This window comes from Chelonoidis abingdonii, chromosome 1 (assembly GCF_003597395.2).
Source record: "Chelonoidis abingdonii isolate Lonesome George chromosome 1, CheloAbing_2.0, whole genome shotgun sequence".
NCBI classification, from domain to species: domain Eukaryota; kingdom Metazoa; phylum Chordata; order Testudines; family Testudinidae; genus Chelonoidis; species Chelonoidis abingdonii.
In genome coordinates this window covers 427,437-450,151 of record NC_133769.1, presented here as the reverse complement: position 1 = coordinate 450,151, position 22,715 = coordinate 427,437, and the positions used below count along the sequence as shown (strand labels likewise).

The 22,715-nt window shown below is 64.3% G+C and overlaps 1 protein-coding gene across 1 annotated transcript in view; it reads right to left on the bottom strand.

The window, feature by feature from the left end:
* The window catches only part of FLNC (filamin C), a 71,341-nt gene that overhangs the window by 11,121 nt on the left and 37,505 nt on the right, over positions 1-22,715 (bottom strand). Inside the window, 18 exon segments of the mRNA XM_075071596.1 lie at positions 2,394-2,447; positions 2,450-2,497; positions 3,635-4,068; positions 6,242-6,314; positions 7,243-7,342; positions 7,826-7,924; positions 11,172-11,419; positions 12,195-12,218; positions 12,701-12,890; positions 13,439-13,595; positions 15,043-15,166; positions 15,530-15,697; positions 18,037-18,197; positions 18,863-19,025; positions 19,814-19,987; positions 20,478-21,075; positions 21,677-21,939; positions 22,312-22,429. Coding sequence (XP_074927697.1) covers positions 2,394-2,447; positions 2,450-2,497; positions 3,635-4,068; positions 6,242-6,314; positions 7,243-7,342; positions 7,826-7,924; positions 11,172-11,419; positions 12,195-12,218; positions 12,701-12,890; positions 13,439-13,595; positions 15,043-15,166; positions 15,530-15,697; positions 18,037-18,197; positions 18,863-19,025; positions 19,814-19,987; positions 20,478-21,075; positions 21,677-21,939; positions 22,312-22,429 — 3,196 coding nt within the window.

Here is a 22,715-nt window from a genome sequence, read left to right as displayed (position 1 = left end):
TCCATCCCGAGCGGGAGAGAAAGGAGTCCGTGGTCACCACGCCCTTCCCCCCTCCTAAGCTTGCTCCACTGAGCCACATTGCGATTGGCATGGCTGTGCACGTCCCTGGGGGCCAGTGTCTGCCAACCCGCTGGTGCCCTGGCTATGCCCCCTGCACCTGGCCGTGGTCTTTTGTCGGCGAACTTGATGTTGATGATTGTTCCCGGGCTCGGTGGTTGGCAGTGTCGCCTTGCAGGTGCCGTCGCTCCACGTCACTCGCAGTTAATGTCCACCTTGCTGGGCCCCTCGATGGACAGGCGCCAGCCCGCGTACCTGGGCGTGGATGAGCGATGAGCGTTGTGGGCACCATACACGCCACAGAGCTCCCCCCTGGATCGGCAACGGCTGCCTGCCCGTCCACGGCGCTCTAGTACCCCAGCGCAGCCAGACCCCCACCAGGGCAACACTGCTCCGCAGCAAGCACCTGGAACCCCCTTGCACTTAGTCAGAGACCCCCCAGCAGGACCATGCTGCCCCAGCACAGTGCTGGAACCCCTAGAGCCAGTCGGAGCCCCCTACAGGCACACTGCCTAGTGAGTTATTGAGTATAAACTGGACCATAGTAAGAACATGGGTTGCAACCAAGGTCCTGATAGTGGGCACCAAATCCTATGTAAGGGGTCATATAAGATTGTCTAGGAGCCAGATTACGGGTATGGTATGTTTGAATGCTGTCTGTATGTCATATCATTGTGTAGTTTGAGCCTATGAATATGGCGATGCTGCTGTATTCAAACTTGTGTGTTTATGGGATATGAATCCCAGACAAGTTTGGTGTCAGCTCAGCTTTAGCCTGTGATGGCCTTAAGGACCAATTAGTCTCAACAATTGACCCCATTGAAGGAGTGGACACGCTTTAACTCACAGGGTGTGCAGGATAACTGGCCTGTGACTGCAGATCCATTTTGCTGTAACGTTTCCACAGAAGAACAAAGACGTGTTTCTACATCTGGAGGAGCCTATTAAGGCTGATTGCCTCAGTCCCATCTGTTTCAATCCTGTTCCTACCTCTGGGTGATCTTGCTAAACTTGACTCTGCACAAAGGGGACTTATGACCCACCCAGTGGGGGACTGTCTCGCGAGACTTGATTGAACCTGCGGTTTACTCGCATCACTGCTACATAGCTGAATCTAAAGAACTTTTGCCATGCACTGTTATGTGAAGTTGATCCCAGTGTACCGAATTAGCTGCCTCATCTCTATCTGTTTCTTTTTCCTGAATCACCACCCTCTCGATTTTAGTTTTGCTGTCTAGAGGATTGGCAACAGCGGATTTGTGGATAAGACTTGATGTGTTTACTACATATAACCATAACAATATACCATGCATCCCCCATACTCTGTATGTGCCCCGGATGATAATGATGACATGCCACAAACTCTCTGTGTATCATTTTTATTTAATATTCTCTAATTAAACATATTGACCTGGGTCTTGGTGGCTTGGTCCTTTGCGATGGAGAGAACCTTTTTCTTTACTGGTGTTGTTTTCATACCTTTCATCCCAGGCACGGGTGGACTGGCGTGTGATCTGGAGGACTGGAGTGTCTAGGAAGCGGCAGGTATTGCTTTGTGCTGTAACTTGTGTGAGCCACTCGGGGGTGGAAACGATGTCATTTTTGTCCTTGGGCTGGGTTGGTTGTCTGCCTTAGAGGTGGATAAACCCCAGCCTTTGGCTTGTGACTGTTCGTAGCAATGGTCCTGAATTTGGCACCTCTCAGTAGGTTCCGCCTCAGACACACATCGTACAACTGCTTGTACAGCCACGTGCTCTGGAAGCCCTCCTATGTGCCAGTGCGGAGCCCCCACGTGCACACTGCTTGCCGCAGCACACTGGAAGCCCCCCCCCAGTTGCGGGTGGGGTTTGGGAGGGGTTTGTTTGTTTGGGGGGTCAGCCAGGGTCCCCACTCCAGCACGCTGCCCCCGCACCAGCGCCTGGAACGCCCCCCAGTGCCTGTCGAAGTCCCCTCCACGTGGGCACCCTGCTCACCAGTCACAGGTCGGGATCCCAACTGCGTGGCCAGATTCCACACCCCTCTCTGGCGTTAGAGAACAGCGGTTCTCAACTTTCGTACTGGGACCCCTTTCATTGTAGGCAGTCTCTGAGTGTGACCCCCTTAAATACATTACAAACACTTTTCAATATATTAACTACCATGTCTAGGAGGCTATGATAGGCAAATGTGGGTTTTGGGGTGAGAGGCAGATCGCGCTCGGATCGATCCCCCGATATAGTAACCTCGTAGCATCCCCTGAGGGTCCCTGACCCCCCAGGTTGGAGACCCCGCTGGATAGGAGTTCCCCTCGAGCCCAGGAGCCCCTCGGCCATGTCGCTTTATTGAGTCCCCCTCACTGCGGTTGCGGGTGTACACCGATGAACTCGACACCTCGAAGGTGCGCCCCTCCACAGCCCCTGGCCCCACACCTTCACCTTGCTGGCGTCGCGCGGATCTCCGACTGACCACCAGGATCTTGAAGTGGGGCTGTTGGGACGTTGCTCCACTCTTCCCGCCTACGATTCACCACGTGCTCCCACCTCCTTGGGGGTGTAAAGTTCCTGGGGAGCTTTTTGGGATGCTGTAGTGCCAGGTGTGGTAACCGCCAGTCAGCGGTAGTCCTCCCTTCGACGGCGGGATGGGAACCGCCCACGTCGGAAGCCCCGGTACCGCGCTCGCCTCGCCACATAAGCACGGGGCCAAGCCGGCCCGGTACCCTCCCTCGCCACTCAGAGCCGGGCCCAGCCGGCCCGGTACCCTCCTCGCACCGAACAGGCCGCCGGTACCGCCCCTCCCCAGAGGCCACGGGCCCAGCCGGCCCGGTTACCGCCTCCCTCCACCCGAGAGCACAGGCCCAGCGGCCCCAGTTGCCTCAACCCCCGCCACCCAGAGCCACGGAGCCAGCGGGCCCGGCTGCCCCCTCTCCTGCCACGAACGGGCCAGGTGTCCCCTCCCAAACCCAGAGACGGGGCCCAGCCTGCCCTGGTCCGCCGGCGTGTACGATTGTGCCGGTTGGGCAGTTCTTGAGCAGGACAGGGCTCTCGTGGCCAGAGGGCGCCGGGTTGAGAGGCCTGTCGCAGGCTTAGGTTCGCTCTCGCGATCTCTCGAGTGGACACGTCTGTTGGAGGTGCCCACGTTGGAAGCTGGGATCGTCCGCAGGAGTCGTCCCCTGTGGGTGGGGTGGGGGGCTGTTACTGGGAGACACCGGCCAGGGGAAGGGTGTTGGGGGACAGCTTGGCCAATGGGGAGGGGATCAATTGGCAGGGGGCAGAGAGCTGGGCACGGGGCATGTGGTGGTCCTGGGGTCGTGTGGTGGGGTCCTCAATTGTGGGTGCGGGTCTTCCTGTGGGGCAGGCTCTGGTGGGAAGTTGGGGGTTGTCATGTGTCTAGTTTGGGTCTGAGGGGCCTGGGTGTGTGGGGGCGGTGGGGGGCGCGTTGGGATGGTGTGGTGCTCCAGGGAACGGCTGGGACCCCGAGTGTTGTTGGGGAGCAGGGTGGGGTCTGTGGGCTGGCAGGGCCCCAGGGCTGCCTGGGGGTAGATGAGGGTCCGTCAGTGTGGCGGGGGGTTTTTGGGAGCTGCCTGGAGGAGGTGGGGGACCTGGCGTGGGTGGCGGGGGTCGTGGGGGCAGATAGGGCGAGGCTGGGAGGTCCGGCAGTGGGTGGCGGGAAGCTGGCTGGGGCCGGGGGGGAGAGCTTGGGAGATCCGCCGAGGATGTGGTGCGGTCGGTCTTTCTGTTGGGGGAGGCTGTGGGCGTGAGGTGGAGTGGGGCTGTTGTGATAGTGGTGTGTGCTTCGTTTTCACGCAGTTTGGTGGCGGTAGCTTGCATCTGGGGCAGGCGGGGTCCCGCTAGGGCTCCACGGTGTCTTGCGGTTGAGGTTGCTCCCTGGGACGTGTCTGTGTCGTCGAAGCGGAACGATGACGTGTAGTCGTGGGGGCTGCGTGGGCATGGTAGGGACACGGTCAGGTCCGTCTTGTGTCTTTTGCAGGTTGTTTCGTCCTTGGACGTGGCCTCCACGGGCCAGCCGACAGCCCTGGGGAGCCGGGGCGGGTGGTGAGTGAGCGACGAGCCCCGCCCTTCCCCGCCAGCTGCTCCCTTGCTGCCAACCTTCCTCTCCCGTCTCCCCTTATGCCCCCCAACCTTCCCCTGTGCTCCCCTCCTCCCCCAACTCCGTCCTTCCACCCCCACAACCTTCCCCTGCCTGCCCCCGTCTCCCCACTCAGTCCTCCAAACCCCCCACAGACCTTCCCCGCCTGTCCCTCCTTTTCGCCCCCACCAGTCCTCAACCCCCACCACTTCCCCTGCCTGCCCCCGTTTCCTCCGCGCGCTCATGAGCCTCCATAGGCGTGGGCGCCGGCCCAACTGCATAGCTTTCCCCTCTGTGCTCTTCTTGCCCGCGCCCTCTTTTGTCTCGTCGCTCAATCTCTCTAGCCTTCCTAACCCCGCCACCAACGTTCTTGCTCTCATCTTCTGTGTCGTTGTCTGGCCCTGCTCCCTTCTTTGTCTTCTGTCTCGTCAAGACCAGTTCGGTCTTGCGCCAGTTGACCTCTGCCCGTCTAGCTCTCCTTATCGTCCCTGGTCGTTGTGATGTGTCTGTTCCGTGCCCTCTCTTTCCTGCGCTCGTCTGGAAGCCTGGTCGTGCCTCAAGCCCTGCCCTACCAACCTGTCCCCTGCCTGCCCCTCCTCTTTCCCCCAACCAGTCCGTCCAACCCCCCACCAACCTTCCCCCTGCCTGCCCCTCCCTTCCCCCACTCCATCCAATCCCACCACTCCCCTCCTCTTCCCGCAGATCCGCAATCCATCCCCGCCCCCAACCTCCGTTCGCCCCCATGCTCCTGCCCCCGCTGCCTGCTGCCAGCCTCCGCTTCCCTACCTTTCGCGGCGCCGCTTCTGGTGTACGCCGATTCTAGGTGGCCTGGCCTGATGACCTGCCCCGTGGTCAGGCGGGACCCGTTAGGCGGCTGACATGGCGGTGGTGTGGATGAGCGGGTTCACGTAGAACTGCAGGGGGCTCCCTGGGATGGGGAGGCAGGGGCCACCGTAGCTCTGGGGACTTGGGTGGGGGTGGTGTTGGGGCGATCTCTGGAGGACAGCAGGCTCATGGGACCTGTGGTCTGGGGCGGGCCGGGGGCAGGCGGGCTTGCCAGGGGGGTCCCGGGGTATGCTCAAGAGCTGGGCTAGACCTGCAGAGTAAGGGCCGGCACTGAGCCCCGTGGGACTCCAGGCTGGTGGCTCTCGTGGGGCGCGGGGGTCGCTTCGAGCCTTTTGACCAGGCTTGGGCTCTCACTCCATCGGGGGCCTGGTCTCCTCCCGAACTGGGCTGGTGCTGGGGGGCTGGTGTCTCTGGAGTGACAGCTTGGGGTGGGGCCTGGGTCCCCCTCTGGCCATCCTCGGTCGGGGAGGAACAATGCCATGGGGAACTGGCACTGGGAGAGTATCTGGGGCTAGGTGGGGCTCGGGATCATCTGGGGGTGGGGGAGGGCCCAGGGCTCTCTAGGCCCCTTCTCCCCGATGGACACCCTGCCCCTGGGGCTGGCCAGGGCAAGGCGCCCTGTCAGGAGGCAGCCCGTCTCCAGCCGAAGCAGGGCGTCGAGGCAGCTTTCCCCATGGGCGGTTTCCCCCCCCGGAGCTTGCGGCGTTCGCCGCTAGGAGGTGGCAGTCCTCCCCATGTGGCGCCTTGTTCCCCCACCCCCCGGAGCCTGTGGCCGGGCTGGGTATCCATGGGCCCCTCAGGTGAGATGGTGGGCGCTCCCATCCCCCATTGGAGCGCGTCAGTTCCCCACCCCCTGGAGCCGTGGCTGGGCGGTCCGGGTCCCAGGCGCCCCGCGATTGGATGGTCCCGGGCGCTCCCATCCCCCATTGGGCGCGTGTCCCCACCCCGCGGGACCGTGGTTGCCGGGTGTCTGGGTCCAGGCCCAGTATCTGAGAGGTGGTGGCGCTCCCATCACCCCCCATTGGGCGCTGTTTCCCCACCCCCCGGGAGCCCGTTGGCCGGGCGGTGTCCAGGGGGTCCCATGCTGGAGAGGAGGCGCTCCCATCCCGACCGCATGCGGACTGTTCCACCCACCCCCCGGAAGCGTCGTGGCTGGCAGTTGTCCAAGAGCCTGGCCGCAGCTGGGGGGTCCGGCGGCTCACCAGGGATGTGGGTCGTCGTATTTGATGTCCATCTCATTGCAGCCCTCTCCACGGTGCGAACGCACGGTCACCGTCCCAGTTCCTTATTATCCGTGATGCTGGGGCCATGGGCGCTCGGTTCCCCGACGGCCATGCGCACCTCGCCTGCGGGGGTGGGGGCACCTGTCCGCGGGTCACCTCTCGCCCTGCCCTGGCACTGCCCCCCACTCCCCACACGCGACTGGCTTCATCATCCCCGAGGACCCCCCCCCCTCGCCTCCCCCAATCCCCCCGCGGAGCTCCCCACCCCTGCCCGCTCCATCCCCGAGCTTCCCCACCCCTCCTGCTCATCCTCCGAGCCTCTCCCCTGCTACTACTCCCGGGACCCTCACCCCTCACCCCTCTCCTCTTGCCCCTCATTTCACTTTCAACACGCTGCTCACCCCAAGCTCTCCCCACCCCTACTCACTCCGCTCTTACCCCGCTCCACCGAGTCCCCCCCCTACCCGCTCGCCCCATCCCCCCACCCTCCCCATTCCCCGAGTTCCCCCATCCCCGCCCACTCCGCACCCGTGCTCTCCCACCCCTACTTGCTCCACCCCTACTTGCTCCCTCCCCCAAGCTCTCTCCCTGCTACTACCCCCTGGACCCTCCACCCCTACCCTCTCCCTCCAGCCCTCCAAGCTCTCCCTCTGCTACTACCCTCTGGACCCTCCCACCCCTACCCCCTCTCTCCAGCTCCCCCTCAGCTCTGCCACTTCAACACCTGCTCCCACCCCAAGCTCTCCCACCCCTACCCACTTCACCCCTGCTTCTACCCCCTGAACTCTCCCACTCCTACCGTCTCCCGCCAACCCTCTCAAGCTCTCCTACCCCCTCGCTCTAACCCCCCAACCCTCCCCAGCTTTCTGCTCTCACCCCACCCCCTTCCTTCAACCCTCCTGAGCTCTCACCCTCAACCCCCCCAAACTCCCCTCCCACTCACCCACTCCACCCCTCCCCGATCTCTCCCCGCCCAGTGCGGAACTGGGATGGAGCCCCATGCTGCCCAGCCCTGGCTGGTGCCCTGGTGCCAGGCTCCCCCTGCCCGTACCGGTGATCTCCCCTTTCTGCACGGTGAGGGGGATGACGAGGTTGAAGGGCCGCAGCATGGAGTCCAGGCTCTCGGCGGGCGCAACGGGCTGGTCTGTGGCCTGGCGGGGTGGAGGGAGGGGGCAGAAAGAGAGAGAGAATTGGCATGGGAGGCAGGGTGCCCAAGGCGGAGCAGGAGAGGAGCAGAGAGCGACAGGCCCAGGGCCCCACACAGGCCCATGGGAGACAGAGCTGCAAGAGAAGAGGGGCATGAGGGCGCAGGTACCCCAGCTGGGTGGAGCTCATTGTATGGGGGGAATCATTGCACCCAGAGCTTTGGGGGTGGGGGGGACCCTCGTCCCGCGGCCCCTAAACCCCATGTGTGAAACAAGTATTGGCGCCAGCTCTGCATGGACATGGTGCACTGGGCACTCGGGGGATTCGCCCATGGGCAGATACATGGGCACCTACGAGGGAGGGGCCAGCAGAGGCTGGCGTGTGCCCTGCTGAGGGCGAGGGGCTGAGCAATGTCCCGGGCAGTGATGTGGGAGAGGCAGCAGGATAGGACACAGAGAGGCAGTGGGGCCGAGAGGAGCTCCTGGTACCCAGCGTGCCGGGGAGCCGCCAGCCTGGTGCGGAGAGAAGGGCTGGTGCAACTGGAGCGAGTCGCATGGCTCCTCGACGTGGGGGATGGTCTCGCACGCCTGGCAGGAGGCAAGGAACAGGTTAACGTGGGTGGCCATGTCGGCTCCACAGCTGCTGGGGGGTGCCCCACAGGATCCCACAGCCCAGGTGCAGGGGTCGCTCGCCCGGCACTGAAATGCAGCCTCCTCTGGGGTGGGACACGGCAACTGGCTAACAGCCCGCAGCAACAGCGTCCAGTGAGGAAGGGTCCCCGCAGCTAAGGCAGGGCTCTCCTGCTGCACCCCGGCCGGGGGGCCTGGAACACCCAGGGTCCCCCCATGCTGAATGATGGCAGCTCGGGCAGCACAGCGCCCCTACTGCCACCCTGCGGCCCTGCAAGGGGCGTACGCCCCATCCCGAGCCCCCTCTCCCTGCAGCACAGCGCCCCCTAGTGCCACCCTGAGGCACTGACAAGGGGCGTACACCCCATCCCGAGCCCCCTCTCCCTGCAGCACAGCGCCCCCTAGTGCCACCCTGCAGCACTGACAAGGACCATAACACCCCCTGCTGAGCCCCCTCTCCCTTCAGCACAGCGCCCTCTAGTGCCACCCTGCGGCACTGACAAGGGGTGTACACCCCCCCAAACCCCTCTCCCTGCAGCACAGCGCCCCCTAGTGCCACCCTGCAGCACTGACAAGGGGTGTACACGCCCCCAAACCCCTCTCCCTGCAGCACAGCGCCCCCTAGTGCCACCCTGCGGCACTGACAAGGGGCGTACACCCCCCAAATCCCCTCTCCCTGCAGCACAGCGCCCCCTAGTGCCACCCTGAGGCACTGACAAGGGGCGTACACCCCATCCCGAGCCCCCTCTCCCTGCAGCACAGCGCCCCCTAGTGCCACCCTGCGGCACTGACAAGGGGCGTACACCCCCCCAAACCCCTCTCCCTGCAGCACAGCGCCGCCTGAGTGCACCCTGAGGCGACGTGACAAGGCGGTACCACCCCCCCAACACCCTCTCCCTGCAGCACAGCGCTCCCTCAGTGCCACCCTGCTGCACTGACAAGGGCGTGTTACACCCCGCCTAATCCCGCGCTCTCGCTGCCATGCACGAGCGCCTAGTGCCACCTCTGAGCGGCACTGACAAGGGCGTACACCTCCATCCGCGGGCCCTCCGTCTCCCTGCAGCACCAGCGCCCCTGGAGTGCCCCGTGCCGGCACTGACAAGGCGGGTACACCCCCAACCCCTTCGCCTGAGCACAGCGCCTCTAGTGCCACCGCGCCCCTGTACGAGCGCGGCGTTACATCACCTCCCAACTCCCCTCTCCGGTGCGAGCACTGCAAAGGGGTTTAACCGCCCCGCTGAAGCGCCCCTTCCCTCCCTGCCCCGCACTGACACCTCCATAGCTGCCGCGACTCGGGCCAGCGCTGACCCCGCGGACAGGGGGTCAGCGGGGACCCCAGCCCCGGGTTTCCCTGTAGGTCTTTTTTTCCACCCGTGCGACCAGGATCCCACCAGCACTGAAGGGGGCTGTTGGGATGAGCTCGCCCCGAAGCGGATAGGGGTGCATGACGTATCCCGTTGCCCGGCTCCGTGTAGCCGGCAGTCAGTTGGTGTAGTAGAGTATCGAAGCTTTCGGTGCCGTCGTGGTTCTCCACCACCGTCGCACATCCAGCTCGGCCGCCATCCGGCGTGGAATCCTTGCACGTCACCTTCCCCTTGCCGCTGCCTTGGCGCTCCACCGTGATCACCGTCTCCTCCATCTGGGGTGGTGGGCCCAGGCGGCGCCTCGGGGGCGGTGGAGGGTGATGGATCAGTGAGGGGATGGTCTGGTGCCAGGGCTTGCCCAGCAGGACAGGGGGATGGGATCCATTCTCTGCCGCCGGGACACCAACCCCACCGCCACGGCTCCATATAGTGAGCTGAGTCTGTCTGGGTTCAAGTCCACCCCAGGCAGCCAACACCCTAGGAGTTAAGGCTCAGCCAGCCACCTGCAGGGGAGGCCCAGGCGTGAGGCTCATGCCGGTCAGGGCCGCACTTGTCCCTGTCTGTATCGTGTTGGTGTGAATGAAGTGAAGACGTGTTCTAAATCCCGTCCCTTCCTTTGAATACTGGGCATGTGGTGGTGTTGCCTCTAGTTTGCCCGTAATAGGCATTTAAGGTCTCCAGCTTGCATTAAAACCTGCTGACACTCTGTTCTCCTGGCAACAAATGGCCGGGGCCCTTCCCCCTGCAAGGGTATGGCTAACTCGGGAACAAGATCAGGTACCTCCTGGCCCGGAGAGACATGGGCCCAGAGCGGAGGGGCTGGAGGGGGTTTCAGGCGTTGGGACCCGTCGCATGGGGAACGCCGAAGGCAGGACCCAATGCTCGGTCGCGCCTCTAAGCTCCCTTGCCGCGCGGTTCACGGAGGAGACCCCCGGCGTTGTCAGTGCGCTGGGTCACTGGGTGCACCTACGAACAGGCCTCGTGCTTCTTGGACTGTGTGCCGCTCCGCTCGCTTGTCCCGAAGGCACTTGAGCTACTTTATCTGGCTGGCTGAGGAGTGACGGGGTAGTCGCAGAAGAGGAGGCTGTGCGAGGATGCCATGACTCCCCCACACTCCCTGACTGGTGCAGGGAATGGGCGGGGGTAGTCCTGGGTCTGCCCCACAGCTCCAATGGCCAGAGCGCCACAGCAGCACTAGAGCAGGACTCACCCAATCCATGGCCCCAATGGACACTGCAAATAAGAGAATCGTAGTGGTGCGAACTTGTCCGGCGCGTTGGGGCGCCACTCTAGGTAGGGAGGTGACATGCATTAGCATTTATCCTTAGATCACATTGGGGCCTGGGCACTACAACCCTAGCGTCCAATTTGGCCGGCTATCAGTCTCTGTGTTGGTCAATAGCTGGGAGACCGGGCTTGTAGCTGTGAGAGGGGCGTACACCCCATCCCGAGCCCCCTCTCCCTGCAGCACAGCGCCCCCTAGTGCCACCCTGCGGCACTGACAAGGGGCGTACACCCCCCCAAACCCCTCTCCCTGCAGCACAGCGCCCCCTAGTGCCACCCTGAGGCACTGACAAGGGGCGTACACCCCCCCAAACCCCTCTCCCTGCAGCACAGCGCCCTCTAGTGCCACCCTGCAGCCCTGACAAGGGGCGTACACACCCCCAAACCCCTCTCCCTGCAGCACTGACAAAGGGTGTACACCCCCCGCTGAGCCCCCTCTCCCTGCAGCACAGCACCTCCTAGTGCCGCACTGGGGCCAGCGCTGACCCCGACGGTCCCAGCGGGACCCCCAGCCCCCGGGTTTCCCTGTAGGTTTTCCCACCCGCAGCCAGACCCACCAGCACGTGGAAGGGGCTGTTGGGGATGAGCTCGCCCCCGAAGCGGATGGTGATGACGTATTTGCCCGGCTCGGGTGCCGTGTAGTAGATATCGAAGGTGCCGTCGTGGTTCTCCACCACGTCCACATCCAGCTCGGCCCCATCCGGCGTGGACACCTTGCACGTCACCTTCCCCTTGCCCGCTGCCTTGGCGTCCACCGTGATCACCGTCTCCTCCCCAATCTGGATGGTGGGGCCCAGGCAGGCGCCTGCGGGGCGGAGGGGTATGGTCAGTGAGGGGAGGCTGGTGCCAGGGCTGTGCCCACAGACAGGGATGGCATCCATCTCTGCCGGAACCAACCCCACCCGCCCAGCCCAAGTGAGCTGAGTCTGTCTGGGGTTCAAGTCCCACCCCAGGCAGCCAACACCCTAGGAGTTGGCTCAGACCAGCCTGCAGAGGCCCAGGCGTCCGGCCGCATTTCCCTGCTTAGACTGGTGTGATGAAGTGAGACTGTTCTAAATGTTTCCTTTGAATACTGTGTGGGTGCCTCAGTTTCCCCTATGCATTTCTTAAGTCTCCAGCTTGCATAAACTGCTGACACTCTGTCTCCTGGCAACAAATGGCCGGGGCCCTTCCCCCTGCAAGGGGATGGCTAACGGTGAACAAAGATCAGGTGACCTCCTGGCCCGGGAGAGACAAAGGCCAGAGCGGAGGGGCTGGAGGGGGTTTCAGTTTGGGGTGACTGGGAAGAGACAGGGAACCCCAAGTCGGGGGTCTAAGCTCCTTGCCCCCCCCAGAGAGACCCGGCTGAGGGTCCTGGTTGCACCTACAAGCCCTGCTTTGGACTGTGTCCTGTCGTCTAAGAAACCTTCTGCTTTACTGGCTGGCTGAGAGTGACGGGGAGTCGCAGGAAGAGGAGGTGCAGAGCCATGACTCCCCCACACTCCCTGACTGTGCAGGAATGGGCGGGGGGGTCAGTCCTGGGTCGCCCCCACAGCTCCCAATGGCCAGAGCCGCCCACAGCAGCACAGAGCAGGACTCACCCAATCCATGGCCCCCAATGGACACTGCAAAAAGAGGGAGGGAAAACCTGTGAGAACATGGCCGGCCACAGGCCTGGGGGCAGGGGAAGGGGCTGAGGGTCGGGAGTAAGGGGCAGATGCCATGGGTGGGGGGACGGGACTGGAGGTCATGTGAGGCAGGAGGGGGGCCGGAAGCCACATGGGGGCGCCAGAGGCCGTGGAGGCCACATGGGGTGGAGGCCGTGGAGGGTGGTGGCTGGAGGCCACAGGGGCTGGAGGTCACGTAGGGCAGCAGTCAGAGGCCACAAGGGACGGGGATGCTGGAAGCCACGTGGGGCAGAGTCTGGGAGCCTGGGGCTGGGGGCAGGAGGCTGCTTGGGGCGGAGTCCGGGGGCTGCATGGGGCAGGGGCTGGAGTGCGCGTGGGGCACAGACCAGGGGCTGCATGGGGGGTGCAGAGGGTGCGTGGGGGAGGGGCCAGAGGGCGCGTGGGGGGCGGAGGCCAGAGGACGTGGGGGCAGGACTCACCTGTGACCAGGCACTTGCTGGCGTCGCCGCTGGGCTGCGCCAGGGTGCGGAAGGGCGAGAAGGGGATCTCGTCGCCCCCGTACTTGATGGTGATGGTGTAGCGCCCCGTCAGGTCGGGCACGTAGGACACCGTGTAGGTGCCGTCCCCGTTGTCCCGGATGTTGGCTTTCTTGGGCTTGCCCTCGGGATCCTGCCCGGGCACAGACGGGTCACAGCCACTCAGCTCCCCAGCCCAGGGCAGCGGGCAGAGCCTGGCCTGGGTACCCCCTTCCACCCCCAAGGGGACTAGTGCCCAGGGATGTTCCCCCATCACTGCCATGGGCCCCCCAAGCCTGGGACCCCCCCATCACCCAGACCGGTACCCCCCCCATCAGAGCCATAGGCTCCCCAGCCCAGTACCCCCCAATCACAACCATGGACCCCCAGCCTGGCATCCCCCCATCAGAGCCCTGGGCCCCCCAGCCCGGTGTCCCCCAATCACAACCATGGACCCCCAGCCTGGCATCCCCCCATCAGAGCCCTGGGCCCCCCAGCCCGGTGTCCCCCAATCACAACCATGGACCCCCAGCCTGGCATCCCCCCATCAGAGCCCTGGGCCCCCCAATCAGAGCCATGGGCTCCCCAGCCCAGTACCCCCCAATCACAACCATGGACCCCCAGCCTGGCATCCCCCCCATCAGAGCCCTGGGCCTCCCAGCCCCCACTTGCAGATCACCCCAGAGCCATGCCAGCACTCACCAGGATCTGCACGGTGAGTAGCCCCTCGCCGGCGTCCCGTGCGTCGATAGTGAACTCCACGGGCAGGCTGGCAGGGATGCCCGCAGCACTGAGGCCCGGCCCGCTGGCCCGCACCTTGCTGGCATCGTGAGCCGGCAGCGCCTTGATCTTAAATGGGCTGGAAGTGGACAGGCCAGAGTCAGAGCTGGGCCAGGCCAGCACTGATCGGAGGGGGAACCCACCCCCCAAGCCCGGACCCGCTCCACGCACTGGCACTTGGTGGCCCTGCCCGAGCCCCAGGGGCATGGGCAGGATCCCAGCCCTGCTGCCGTGCTGGTACCAGGAGCCCACCGGGCTGGGCCTCTGGGTCTGGAGGGGCCCCTCACCCCCCTACGCTGGCCTGCCCAGGGAGGTGCCAGGGCCCCAAGGCCCTGGGGGGCTGGTTCTAGCAGCCCAGCTGGCAGCCCTAAGCTGGGGCGACGTCTCAGCCCGAGCTGGAGGCTGCTGCTACCGGGGCGGGGAAGGGCCACGTCTACATGGAGCCTTCAGCAGGTGTCGGGCCAGGACTGGCCAGGGCACAGCTGTCTCATACGTCTGCCTCTGGGAGCACCCAGCAGGAGGGGCGGGTTGAGGGACGGGCGCAACTCAGGGCTGCCCAGAGGATTCGGGGGCCTGGTGTCTTCGGCAGCAGGTCCCGGGGCAGAAGGGCCCCCTACCGCAGGTCTTCAGGGCACTTCGGTGGCAGGTCCTGGGGGGGAAGGACCGCCCCGCCGCCGAATTGCCGCCAAAGACCCGGAGCAGAAGGAGCTCCGGGGCCCTGGGCCCCATGAGAGTTTTCTGGGGCCCCCAGAGCGAGTGAAGGTCCCCCAGGGCCCCTGAAAAACTCTCGTGGGGGCCCCTGCGGGGCCCGGGGCAAATTGCTCCACTTGCCCCCACCCAGGCGGCCCTGGTGCAACTGGGCTGGGGGTCTGCATGGCAGGGCTGTTTGTGTGACAAAGTGAGAATGTTCTTATGTGTTTGTGCTGAAGACTGTGCCTCAGTTTCCCCATGTGTTACTGAAGTGTCTAGGTGGTAGGACAAGTGGGTGTGATCAGTGCAGAGACCCCTAGAGGGCAGGTGTGATGCCAACTGGCTGCCTGGGCACAGAGAATGGCCGATACTCTGTGTCCTGGCAACGGATATAAACCTCCTGTTGGAGGAGGTCAGGGCTGGCTGTGGAGTGGGGGTGCAGGGCCCCTGTGGGGGTGGGTGAGGCTGCCCCAGGCGTCCCAGCCCAGTGGACTCACTGCGGGAAGCTCACGGGGTGAGCAGGGGGCTGAATGCTCTGAGCTCAGACCCAGGAAGAGCCGAAGCAGAGGAAGCTCCTTGCCCTGCAGAGAGTGGCCGTGTGGGGAGACCCGGCACCAGAGTCCTGCCTGGCTCTGTTCCAGCAGGGCCAGAGCCCCAAGCCTGGGACTCCAGGCCGGTTAGGATTCAATCTGACCTTCTCCAGAGCCTGCTCCAGCCCCCTGCCTCCGGCCAGCTGTCCGGCCAGCCAGGCCCCAGGCTCCAGCGGCCACTGGACTTCAGCCTTGTGCCCCCCCATAGTAACCCCCCACGCACACTAGCCCCCCTGCCCGGCTCACCTGCGCGGCACCTCCTGGTCGGCGTACTTGACAGCCACAGTGTAAGGCCCGTCGCTGGCCGGGGTGTAGTTCACTTTGTGGGTGCCATCCCCGTTATCCCGCACGTCCACCGGCTCGGCCAGGCCTGCGGCACAGGGGGCACAGCCCGGTGGGCTCAGGGTGGGCGAGAGGGGAGCGCCCCCCCCCACAGGTACCCCCCTCTTAGAGCCCCGCCGTGGGGGCATGGGGAGGGGACCTTTAGGTAGGAGGGGCTGCCCCAAGCCCCCTCTCCCCACGAGCCACCCCATCCGGACACCAGCCCCACGAGCCACCCCATCCCCCCCCATGAGAATCTCAACCCCTACGAGTCATCCCATCCCCCAAATTGACCCATCCCCCACCCTATGAGAATCCCACCCCCCTACGAGCCATCCCCAGAGGGTTTGAGGCCCCATTCCCACCCTGCGCCCGGCCTGGGGGGCACAGCCCAGGGCTCTGCTCCAGGTACCTGAGGGGCCGAGGACCATCACTTCCAGGGGTGCCAGCCCGGCCTTGCTGCAGTCGACGGTGAAGGTCTGGGGGACGCGGGCACGGACGCCAGCCCCCAGCCCAGGGCCTGAGCATTTCACCTTGCTGGGATCCACCACGTCCTTCACGGGCACTTGGAAGGGGCTCCCTGTGGGGGGAGGGGCAGTTACTAACCAGGGGCAGCCGGACCCCAGCCCCCAGGGCGTGGCAGGGAGCCTGACCTGCACTGACTTCATGGGACGTCACCCCTGGATCGGAAACAAACCCCATAGCGCAGGGGCTGCCAGCCCCGCCACGAACCATTACAGCAGCCAGCCCGGTGCCCCCCTTCCCCGGACCAGAGCCGGGGGCCCAGCCAGCCCGGTGCCCCTCTTCCCCGGACCAGAGCCGGGGGCCCAGCCAGCCCGGTGCCCCCCTTCCCCGGACCAGAGCCGGGGGCCCAGCCAGCCCGGTGCCCCTGGGACATTGCACTCTATATGATGTTATGAAAATGGTCTAACGAGTGTGAATATAATGTCACTGGAATATGCTTCATGCCAAAGGTCTCTTGTAAGGTATCATTACGAAGTTTATAATCTACTGAGTGTGGTCATCCTGTTCGTATAAATGCACCACGCTTGTATCTGAAACTAGGAATATGAACTATAACTCTGAGGGCCTATTGTGACTATGCAAAGTGTGGGCAATTAATGATGGTTTGGAATCTTGATGGCTCCCATCAGCCAGGACAACTGCCTGTGGATGGCTCTGTTTGCAGGCAGCCTTCCTGTGGGTCAGGCTGGGAGACTGGAGGCTTGAGGTCTCGCAGGACATGTGACCATGGCACCCGGGGCTGGAATCCAGCTTAAACCTGGTGCTTTTCCATTTAGAAGGATGAGTGGGAACCCAGAGACAAAGGATTCCTGCCTTGCGCCAAAGGTATATAAGGGGATGGACCAGAATGAAGGGGGCTGCGGTCATGAGAAATCCCCCTCTACCACCTGAGCTGGAACAAGGGCTGTACCAGGGGAAACAGACTAGGAAGGAGTCTAGTCTGTGAAAGAAGCTGAATGGAACATCTCTGAGGGAGAGATTTACTGTAACTAGTTTCTTCACGTATTACGCTTAGACTTGCGTGTTTTCGTTTTATTTTGCTTGGTAATTTACTTTGTTCTGTCTGTTTACTTGGAACCACTTAACTCCTATTTTTTATACTTAATAAAATCACTTTTTACTATTAATTAACCCACAGCAAGTAATTAATTCCCGGGGGAGCAAACAGCTGTGTGTATCTCTCATGCAGTGTTAGAGAGGGCGGACAGTTTATGAGCTTTATACAGAGTAAAACAGATTTATTTGGGGTTTGGATCCCTTTGGGAACTGGGTATCTGGGTGCTGGAGACAGGAGCACTTTCTAACCGGTTTTCAGTTAAGTCTCCAGCTTTTGGGGACGTGGTTCAGACCTGGGTCTGGGCTGCAGCAGGCTGGCGTGTCTGGCTCAACCAGGCAGCGTCCTGCAGCCCCAAGCTGCCAGGGAAAATGGGCTCAGAGGTAGTCTCAGCACATCAGGTGGCAGTTCACAAGAGGGTTTCTGTGATCGAACCTGTCATCCCCTCTTCCCCAGCCAGCCCGGTGCCCCCCGCTCTGGACCAGAGCCACAGGCCCGACCAGCCCAGTGCCCCCCACCAGCTCCCGCGCTGCACCCAGCCAACCCAGACACAGCCCTGGCCAGCTCCTGCCAAGTCACCCTGCTGCACTCCAGCCCAAGGTGCACATGGCAGGATGAGGACGTGACCCCAGCCCCTCAGCCCAGCTGCAACCCCAGCTCCCCCGCCCAGTGACCCTATCGCCCTGTCGCCCGGCCTGACCTGGCTGTGACAGTGATGAAGTGGGGATTTTCCCTCATTGTGTCATATGTGAATCTTATGTTTTGCATGAATGCTGTGTGTGCCTCAGTTTCCCTGTCTATTGCATCAATGCAATGGGAATAAGTGCGGGTGACCTTTGTGGGGGTTGCTGCAGCTGCCTGCATGGATGCTATGGCCACCTCTTCATAACCTGAGACGCAGGAGGGGAATGCGACCAGGTGACTCTTGCCCCGGGAAGTGAGACAAAGGCCAGAGGAGGAGCAACGGGCAGGGTAGAGGCCAGGCAGCTGGAAGTGAGTCAGTCTTGGCTGGCTTGGGGCACAGGGGGTGGGCAGAACCCTGGCTCTGGGCTCCCTTCCCCCAAGATGGACTTGGCTGAAAGTCGCTCTGGACGGACTCGCTGGGGGAAGCGCACGGAGGGGCAGAGGATGCTGAATGCTCCAAGGTCAGACCCAGGAAGTGAAGCCGTGGGAGCGTCCTGCCCTGGAGCCAGTCTGCTCCCAGAGAGGAGACTCCCCCAGAGTCCTGCCTGGCTTCGTAGGGGGCAGTTCCAGAGCATCGTGACCCCATCCCCATCCCCCAGCCCAGTGACCCTCCCCCCCCGGCCCAGCCTGGCCATGCCCCCGGCTGCGGCCCCTACCTGGGATGGGGCGCCCCCCGAAGGTGATGTTGACGTCGTAGTCGCCGGCTGTGAATGGGATGTACTCCACGCTGCAGCTGCCATCCTTGTTGTCCTTGCAGGACATTTTGGCCTCCGATGGCCCCTCGATGGCCAGGCCCAGCCCGCCAGTGCCAGCGCCCCTGCCAAGAGAGGCCAGGGCCAGTCAGAGCCCCCCCCAACCACCCGGAAATCCAGCTCCGCCTCAGCCATGGGCGGATGTGGGAGAGGGGATCTGGGGCCTGGTCCCCCAGTGCAGAGCTCCTAGGTCAGGGGGTAGAAGGGGGGCTCTGGCCAGGAGCAGCTGATGCCAAAGGCAGCGTAGGGGGTGATCTGCCCTGGGGAGCCCCCTCCTTGCCAGCGCTCAGTTACCTCCGGTGCGGCTGCTCTGAGCCGGGAGGGGGCCATTAGCCCCACGCGTGGCACAGCCTTGCTAGCATCCTGCTCAGCTCTTGGCTTCTTGTGGCAGGGAGCTCCACACGCTGATCGGGGTGGAAGCATTTAGTAAGCATCTGTCCTGGCCCTGTGCTGTTACCCAGAGACCCCAGCCAGACCCTCCGGGGCCTGGCCATGTCCCGGCCAGCAGTGCCAGGACAGGGTCTTCCTTCCCGCAGGGCCGTGCTCGTCCCCTCTCGGGGCTTTCACCCCACAGGAGCCGCCCACCTCACAGGACAGGGAGTGGTGTGGGAACGGGACCCGGGGAGCCACCCGCCAGCATCCGTCCCCCACCCCTGGTCTGGGCTGTGACTGCGGTGGCTCCCTGGTCTCCCCTCTCCCCGGCGGATCCCGGCAGGATGGGGGACGGTACCTGGTCTCCACGGTGAAGCGGTTGGACTTGTTCACCAGCCCCCCCTCCAGGCCGGGGCCGTAGGCACGCACACGGCTGGGCTCACAGCCCTCGGCGACGGCCACGCGGAACGGGCTCTTGGGCACTGGTACCTCGTCATACGTCACCTCCACCCGGTGCAGGCCTGGTGTGCCAGACGGGGCGGGGAGGGGTCAGGAGCTGCCCCCGCCCCCCCCAGCCCCCCCCAGGGGTCAGGAAGCCCCCCCCGCCCCCCAACATGCCTGCAATGCCAACTGGGGGGCAGGGAGGCATGACAGCCCTCTGTTCCCAACGGCTGCTGTTCCCCCAGACCGCACTGGGATTTTGGAGCTGGAGAAACCCAGCCAGGTTTGACATGGGGTCCTTCCCTTCCAGCCCAGGCATCCCCATGGGGTGTAAGGCCCCTGGGACACCCCCTCCCCCCAACAGCTGTGCCGGGACCTGCCCCATCCCAGTGAAATCCTCCTTCAGGAACCCCCAAATCCATCACTGCCTCCTCCCGTCAGGGTCAGGCCATGGACCCAGCTCCCAGGCACCAGGTGCCCCCAGGGTCCCTGCCTGAGCCAGAGCTCGCCTGGCAGCTCTAACAACAGTCACAGCCTCAGGGCAGCTGACAGGGCACCAGACTGCACCCCCCCACCCCCCACCTGCCCAGCCCAGGGCACCTGCTCCCTATGTCCCAGCGATAAATCATCCCCCATGGGGCTCGGCCACAGCGTCCCAGCCTTCCCAGCGCCGACCAATTCATAGCATGACACCCCTCTGTATGCCTCAGTTTCCCCCTCTGAGCTGGGGATAATTACCCTGACCCTGGGCCTATATGGAGGGGGAGCGGGGGCTACTACCAGCTTTGGGGTGGGGACAACCTAAGTCAGAGCTGGAGCTGTGGGTGGCCCTGGCTGGGAGAGGCCGGCGGAGGGCAGGGCTCCTTACCCTCCTCGTAGGCTGTGTACTGGACGCGGTAGGTCCCATCGCCATTGTCTGTGAGGTAGGTTTCTGTCTTGGCACCCGAGGGATTAATGACGCGCGCCTTGATGTGGCTGCCACCCGTCTTGGTGAGTGAGCGGGCGTCCACGGTGAACTCGGTGGTGACCTCACGCAGGACGCCTGGCAGAGCGAGCGGGCAGTGAGCGCCAGCCTGGGGCGGCTGCTGCCCCCCAGAGAGAGCCGCACCTGCCTATGGGAGCGCTGGAGCCCGGGCTGTGCCAATCAGCTGTCAGCATCTTGTCCGAGGTGTCACCCGCCAGGGCATTCGGTGGAACCCGCTTCCCTGGCAAGGGGCCCCAGGGGCCCCCATCCCACCCCGGAGCCCAGCAGAGGGCCTCAGACAGCCTCCTGCAGGAGGGAGCAGGTCAGCCTGGCCACATCCAGAGAGCAGGTACGGGGACATATGGGAGGGGGGTATGGGGCCAGAGGGGGAGAGGTGTGCGTGTGTGGGGACGGATAGAGGGGCATGTGGGGCAGATAGAGACAGGTGTATACAGAGAGAGAGAGATGTACAGGGATGGACAGATAGACAGACAGGTAGATGGGGGTGTCTGGGGATAGCTAGACTGGTAGACGGGGGTGTCCGGGGACAGCCAGCCAGGGCCCTCACCTCGCGGCTCCACGCCAGGCCCGAAGACCTTGACGGCGCTGGTGTCGACGGCGGGCTGGACATTGACGCGGGCGGGGAACTTGGGCACGGGGTGCCCGCCGTACTTGATGGTGATAGTGTAGGTGCCGGGGAAGGCGGGGCTGTAGGTGATGGTGTAGGTGCCGTCGCGGTTGTTCTGGATCACCACCTCGGCCTTGACCCCCGCCTCGGAGACGATCTCAATGGTGAGCGCGGCCTCACCCGCCTTGGAGCAGTCCACCAGGAAGGTGGCGGTCTCGCCCGCCGTGCCGCGCTCCAGCCCCGGCCCACTGGCCGTCACCTTGCTGGGGTCGAAGAGCGGCTGGATGTTGGCCTTGAAGGGCGAGCCGGGGATGTGGGCCTCGGCAAAGAGGATGTTGATGGAGTACTCGCCCGGCTCCGTCGGCAGGTAGGACACGGAGCACGACCCGTCCCCATTGTCCTGGCACTCGATCTTGGCCTCACACGGGCCCTCCACGGTCAGACCCAGCCCGCCCGTGCCCGCGCCCTTGGTGTCGATGGCAAAGGGGGCCGGCTTGCCCACGAAGCCGCCCTCCAGGCCTGGCCCGTAGGCACATACCTGAAACGGGAGCGGCCACACATCAGCTGGGCAGGAACGGCCCTGGGGGCAGCTGCCAGCAACGTCTCCTCTCCCCTCTGGCCACGGGAGGCGACTCGCTCCCGGTTTGGGTTCTGCCTCCCTGCATGGCACAGGGGGTACCCCGGCCTGGCTGGGCAGGGGCAGACCGTGATCCCGGATCCTGCCCCAGAGAGCAGGCTGGGAAGGACCCCATCAGGCCTAGCTCTCTACCCTGGCCCCTGAGCCCGGGACACTGCCTGGCATCTCCATAGCAGGACAACACCCTCCTGTGTCCTGAATGCCCGCTCTCTGCCTGGCACCAGAGCACAGGGGTCAATTCCTCACTGCCGTGTGCCGGACCATGTCATCACTCCGGTCTGTGAGAGCTGGGAGGCATCGTGAATATGCCCCAGCCCCAGAACAGACCTGGCAAGCATTGTGAATATGCCCCAGCCCCAGAACAGACCTGGCAGGCAGGGCAGCCAGGGTGACCCCGAGGGGCTGGGCGTGGAGCAGCTCCACCCATGGCACACTATCCCTCCCGGGGGTCACAGGGCGACAGGAGATGGTGGCCAGCCCACAGGCAGCCCCCACCACTCACCTTGGATGGGTCTGGTGGCATCACCCCCTCGACGGAGAAGGGGCTGCCCGGGACGGGGTGCCCGTCGTAGGCCACATCCACCTTGTAGGGCCCCTCCTCGGGGGGCATGTACTTGACGCTGTGGATGTCGCTGGTGGTGCCGGTCTCCACCTTGCAGGGGATGGGCCGGCGGGAGGGCGAGGTGATCTTCACGTCCACCTGCCCCTGGCCCCCAGCGCCACGGGTGTTCACCGTGAACTCCTGGTCCTGGCCCACGTCCACCTCTGCAGGGTGAGAGCGTCAGGGCAACAGAGCCACCCCACCGTGCCAGCCCCTCGCCCGCCACGCCCAGCGGTGCCGCTACCTCGCCCCACGGTGCCAGCCCCTGGCCCGTCAGGCCCCACTGTGCCAGCCCCTCGCCTGCCGTGCCCCATGGGGCCACCTTCTCGCCCACCATGCCCGCCACTCGCCCAAGATGCCCCCCAGAGTCACCCCCTCGCCCACTGCGCCCCACGGTGCCAGCCTCTCGCCTGCCGCACATCGCTGTTCCACCTCCATCTCAGCCCACTCCTCCCGCATCCCAATCAACTGTCGCCCTGGCATTTTCCAGCCCCTCCAGCCCATCCCCCATGCCCCACGGCCCTGCCCCCACTCACTGTTGTTGAGTCCCTGCACTTTGACCTTGCTGAGGTCCAGGGGAGGGGCCACGCTGACAGTAAAGGGGCTCTTGGGCACAGGGTCCCCCCCGTATGTCACCGTCACGGCCAGATTGCCCTGAGTGGAGAGAACAACCGAGTCAGGGAAGAGGTGGGGAGCAGTGCCCGGCGGGAAGCCACAAACCCCAGCTGTGAGTGTGCAGGGGGGCGACGCCCAGCCCTGGCGGGGGTACTGCCCGGCTGGCACGTGTGCAGGGGGGCGACGCCCAGCCCTGGCGGGGGCACTGTCCGGCTGGCAGGTGTGCAGGGGGGTGACGCCCAGCCCCGGCGGGGGGCACTGATCGGCTGGCGTGTGTGCAGGGGGGCGACGCCCAGCCCCGGCGGGGGGCACTGATCGGCTGGCG